The sequence below is a fragment of the Daucus carota genome, chromosome 3 (genome assembly GCF_001625215.2).
Source record: "Daucus carota subsp. sativus chromosome 3, DH1 v3.0, whole genome shotgun sequence".
NCBI classification, from domain to species: Eukaryota; Viridiplantae; Streptophyta; class Magnoliopsida; order Apiales; family Apiaceae; genus Daucus; species Daucus carota.
In genome coordinates, this window is record NC_030383.2 from 16,157,982 (window position 1) to 16,163,316 (window position 5,335).

A 5,335-nucleotide genomic window follows, 5' to 3' on the forward strand; every position below is an offset into this window, starting at 1 on the left:
AATCTGAAAAATCCGATCCGAAAAAAACCCGGTCTGGCCCGGCCCGGTCCGAGGGCCTAAAACAGGCCTAGTATTTTCAAAAAAACCCGGATAAAATCCGGATTTTTGGAAAATCCGGGCTTTTTATAACTAAACCAGGCCAAGTATTTTTAGAAAAACCTGACCCGGCCTGGCCCGATTTTTAAAAAAGCCCGGCCCGATCTGGTTTCAAAAAAATCCGGATTTTTTTGGCTGGATCTGACCCAAACAGATCTTTTGTGCATCTCTACTCGTCACTCAACACTAGAGTTGAATAATCAAATTAATTTAAAATATGATAAATCATCTCATATTTCATTATTGATTTGTGTTAGATTTTTGTTGACTATACTTAAAATAATAATGATAATGTTTTTATATATACATCAATTTATAATCAATACATTTTGTAATATACTTTGTTAAATTTAAAATAATAATTTATGATGTTTAATCTCGTAAGTTGAAGATGAATTTTCCAACAGAAATTATGAATGATACCATTCTCATATTCTCATTTTTGACTTATAAATGTTGCTATTATATATATAACTCGTCATCAAAATATCATTTTGATATACAAACATTAACTAAAAGATACTTTTTATCTGAATTATTAGAGGTTCCATTCTGACGTTAATTTTTATAAACGGTACCAACACAACATTTTTTTATTAAATATTAATATTAATATTTTTAGATCGATACTTTTATATGATAAATGAATAAAGGAATAAAAAGTATATGGTGAAAATAAAAATTTATTTTTTTAAATTCACTTATCATATATGTGTGTCAAATGAATATAATTATAACTCAAAACTCGTCATGGTTATTTATAAATTTACAAATTTAACAAAGAATTTAATTTTCTAATCAAATAATAATTAACTTTTTAGAAGAAATTTATCTAATGTGAAAAATTGGGAGATATATATCATTATTAAAAATTTTGACTTCGAATAAAAAGATAAAATAGAAAGACACTTGGTGCCATTCATTAGAGGAGAGTGGTCATCAATAATTTATAAAATTAGAATTTGTTTGGATAATTTTGTATTATGATTAAATGATTAACATATAATTTATTTAAAGTACAATAATGATAATATTGATAATTCATTTGACTAAAGTTATAAAAATTAAATGAATTATTTGAAAATACACAAGTGTTTGACTGAGTTTCTTTTTACAGCTTGTGGGGTTATAAATCAAAAAAAAACTTATCCGTATCGTTTATAAAGTATACACAAATATAAAGTATACACAAATATAAAGTATGTATTTCTCTATATGAATATCTTTTATTGATGTATTATTATTGATTATCACATCATAAATCTAATTATATAATTTATATAGTTTATATTTTATTATGTTTGGATGAAATAATTAATACAGGTTTTTCGCACTAGACATTATAATTTTATTAAATAAATGTCCTCGATCATCTTGCATGGTCGATAATTAAATAAAAAAATCCTCGACCATTTTCAATGTCCAACAGTTAATTGATAAAAAAATTTAAACAAAAACGTTATCTAGATCAAAATTTTGTTGAATCATTTTTCATGAGATTGAGATTTTAAAGGATTGTTTTTAGTCCATGGATTTTAATGGATTATATGTGATTTTGATTTTATGCGAATTCTTGATAAAATGTCGCAGAGTTGATAGAATTTAAGCACAATGCTTCAAAATCCCATTGATTTTGGTACGGTTTCAAAAAACTTAAAATACACTGAAAAATGCCACAAAATCCATCATTTTATGAAATTCAAAAGAATCCATCAGCATTTGAATACCATCAGGTTTTAAATGGATTTTAAACAATCCCAATTGAATACTATCGGATTTTAAAACATAATTTAAAATCCCTATTGAATATCACCAGATTTTGTAACATAATTTAAAATCTCAATTGAATATCTCAAGACTTTAATGTATTTTAAAAAATCCCAATCAAATACCATCGGATTTCATGAATTAAAAAATTGCTTTAAAATCTCAATCCAATACACCCCTCTTATTCTCTCCACAGGAATTATAACCGTCATGTAAACATAAAAGTCTAATCAAATATTTAAATATTCTTCTATATTTTCAACACATAATTGGGACGTCTGACTATACTTATTTTTCAGAATTAAAGATTTATTTTAGAAAAAAATACACAACTCTATTTTTCTCTAAAATAAGTCTTTATTATTCAAGTGACTAATATGAAACATCTTTTTAACATTTATATTTTTTCTTCAAAAAGAAATTATATCTAAAAAATTATAAAAATACCGTTTTTCGAAAACAAATAAAAAATTATATTTCATAATTAATTGTTACTCCATGAACCCACCATAAACCCAAGTTTTCACGTATACATGTATTAAGAAATACTCAGAAATACTCAATGCTGAATAAATTGTACCAATGAACTTTGGCGGATGTAACGGGGTAAATTATTAAAGATAACAACCCCTAAAATCGAAACGTATGCTTTTACATTTCTGCTCAAGTCTTCACGCGCTTCTTAATTCTCATTTTCCCTTTAAATACATCCTCACCCCCTCTCATCTCTTCACCTATACACACTCTTTGTAAGCATCTCGTTGAAACCCCTTCTCTCCATCCATTCAACAATGGCTGGACCAGCTCCCACGCCCCTTTTGAAAGATGAGCTAGATATAGTCATCCCCACCATTCGAAACCTTGATTTTCTTGAAATGTGGAGACCCTTTTTTGAGCAATATCATTTGATTATTGTTCAGGATGGTGATCCTTCAAAGACCATTAAGGTCCCTGAAGGGTTTGATTATGAGTTATATAATCGAAATGATATTAATAGGATTTTGGGTCCTAAGGCTTCTTGCATCTCGTTCAAGGACTCAGCTTGTAGGTGTTTTGGGTACATGGTTTCCAAGAAGAAGTACATCTATACCATTGATGATGATTGCTTTGTAAGTGTTTTGTGTTTTCTTGATTGCCCTTTTTGTGATTTGGTTTGAATCTGGTTGTTGAGTGGGGTTTTTGGAGCTTGATTTTGGTTGGTGGGGGTGTTTTTAGGTAACGATTTGATTGATTTGTATATGTTTTGCATTTCTTGACTACCATTTTTGTGATTTGGTTTGGATCTGGTTCCTGATTTGTGTTTCAGTGTTTAATTTGTGGGGTTTTGATGGGGTTTAATTGTTTATAGGGTTTTAGGCTTATAACTTGATTTGTGTTAAAGGGTTGTTTAAATTTTGCCTCTTGACTTGGTTTGACCGTAAAAGCTTGAATCTTGATTTGGTTTTTACTCTTTAGCTACACTGATTGCATAATGTCAATTATATGTTTGGATCTGGATTTACATTCTTGGATTTAATACACATTTGCTATTGTCCAAGCTATAATATCTAACTGTTAATTACTGCATTTGTAGATCTGCAACTGATCTCTATTATCTCTAAATAGATCTGTCTGATAGTATTAGTTAAATGGTGCTGCATACTGCCATTGGAAATGTATATTGTTGTGAAGTTATCATTTAAAATATGTACGTATGTTAATTATCACATTGATGCATTTTGGTTTTTATTAATTATGGTTTTAAAATTTTTGAATTTTATGTGTAGGTTGCCAAAGATCCTTCCGGCAAAGAAATTAATGCACTTGAGCAGCACATCAAGAACCTGCTGAGCCCAGCAACTCCATTCTTCTTCAACACCCTGTATGATCCTTACAGAGATGGTGCTGACTTTGTCCGTGGTTACCCATTCAGTCTTCGGGAGGGTGCCCCTACTGCAGTATCCCATGGCCTCTGGCTTAACATCCCAGATTATGACGCACCCACTCAGCTTGTTAAGCCTCGTGAGAGGAACACTAGGTATAAGACACATTGTTTTTGGCCTGTCATTAATTTACCAACTTGTTTCTGTTGTCAGACTTTGAACTCTATTCCTTGTTTATCAGGTATGTTGATGCAGTGCTGACCATCCCTAAGGGAACTCTCTTCCCCATGTGTGGTATGAACTTGGGATTCGACCGTGAACTAATTGGCCCTGCAATGTACTTCGGCCTTATGGGTGATGGTCAGCCAATTGGACGTTACGACGACATGTGGGCTGGTTGGTGCATCAAGGTATTATCGGCTTTCTTTTTATTCTCAGGCCGCACTTCAATAATTTCAATTGGTGTAGTTGTTGCATTTTGGTCGGGTTATAGTTAAGCTTGTTGCATTTGATACAAATGAATATATGAAGCTTAAATTTCTCCCTTACTAAACAGTTCAATTCTGTCTCTCATTTTAAGCTTCCGTCAATTGTTGATGTAAATCATGTCCATAGTCGAGTCCTATTTCTCATATTAGTCCAGACATTGTCACCTTTACTAATGGCTATTCGCTTTTGACATTTGTAGGTGATCTGTGATCACATGGGCTGGGGAGTGAAGACTGGACTGCCATACATCTGGCACAGCAAAGCAAGCAACCCATTTGTGAACTTGAAGAAAGAATACAAAGGTATCTACTGGCAAGAAGAGCTGATCCCCTTTTTCCAGGCTGTTAAGCTTCCTAAAGAGTGCACCACTGTTCAGCAATGCTACCTTGAGCTCTCGAAAGAGGTGAAGGCAAAGCTTGGAAAGGTGGACGATTACTTCATCAAGCTTGCCGATGCCATGGTTACATGGATCGAAGCTTGGGATGAGTTGAACCCATCCGGTGCCTCTGCAGCGACAGCTACAGCTGCCAAGGTCTCCAATGGCCCCAAGAAATAGAGAATTAGCAGCATTGTGATGTGATCTTTTGGGAGAGATGAGGGAGGCAAACATATTTATCCTAATAGTAATACTTTTGCTTTGAGGATTAGGATCTGAGTTATTTACTTTGCAGTGTTGAGGGTATCTGTTAGCTACTTACTATTATTGTCTTTATTTGGATTACTTCATATATTATGCATTTTTAAATTTTAATTAAAACATTGAGCATTATTTGTTTAATGTATTGGTCTTGTCGTAATAAGAATAAATTACTAACAATGTGGTGGAACAAGAATTACATCTGCTGTAATAATCTTTTCTTCCTTCTTGTATGTATTCCATCTGATCCAACTGAACCTTCTGCAGAACAGGATTATAGAATTGTAGTTAATTGTCTGTTTATGTCTAGGAATAAAACCCTGGTTCGGTTATCCCTGTTACTCACAGTTAAGGAAGAATGGTTTCCCCTTAAAAGACAAATTTTACTGAAAATTATCAACTGTCATAAAATTATTGTGTAAGAAACGTAATTTGTAATTTATTTCACCATATTTAAAGTTAATCAAGTAAATTTTGTTGGAAC

General features: G+C 31.9%; 1 protein-coding gene across 1 annotated transcript; it reads left to right on the forward strand.

Annotated features, from left to right (window-relative positions):
- Nucleotides 1-2,508: 2,508 nt before the first annotated feature.
- Nucleotides 2,509-4,992, forward strand: LOC108214376 (probable UDP-arabinopyranose mutase 1). The gene is made up of 4 exons (XM_017386346.2): nt 2,509-2,972; nt 3,630-3,880; nt 3,967-4,135; nt 4,414-4,992. Exons 1-4 carry the CDS (start codon nt 2,655-2,657, stop codon nt 4,768-4,770), a joined length of 1,095 nt encoding a protein of 364 aa, XP_017241835.1. The 5' UTR covers nt 2,509-2,654; the 3' UTR covers nt 4,771-4,992.
- Nucleotides 4,993-5,335: the final 343 nt, after the last annotated feature.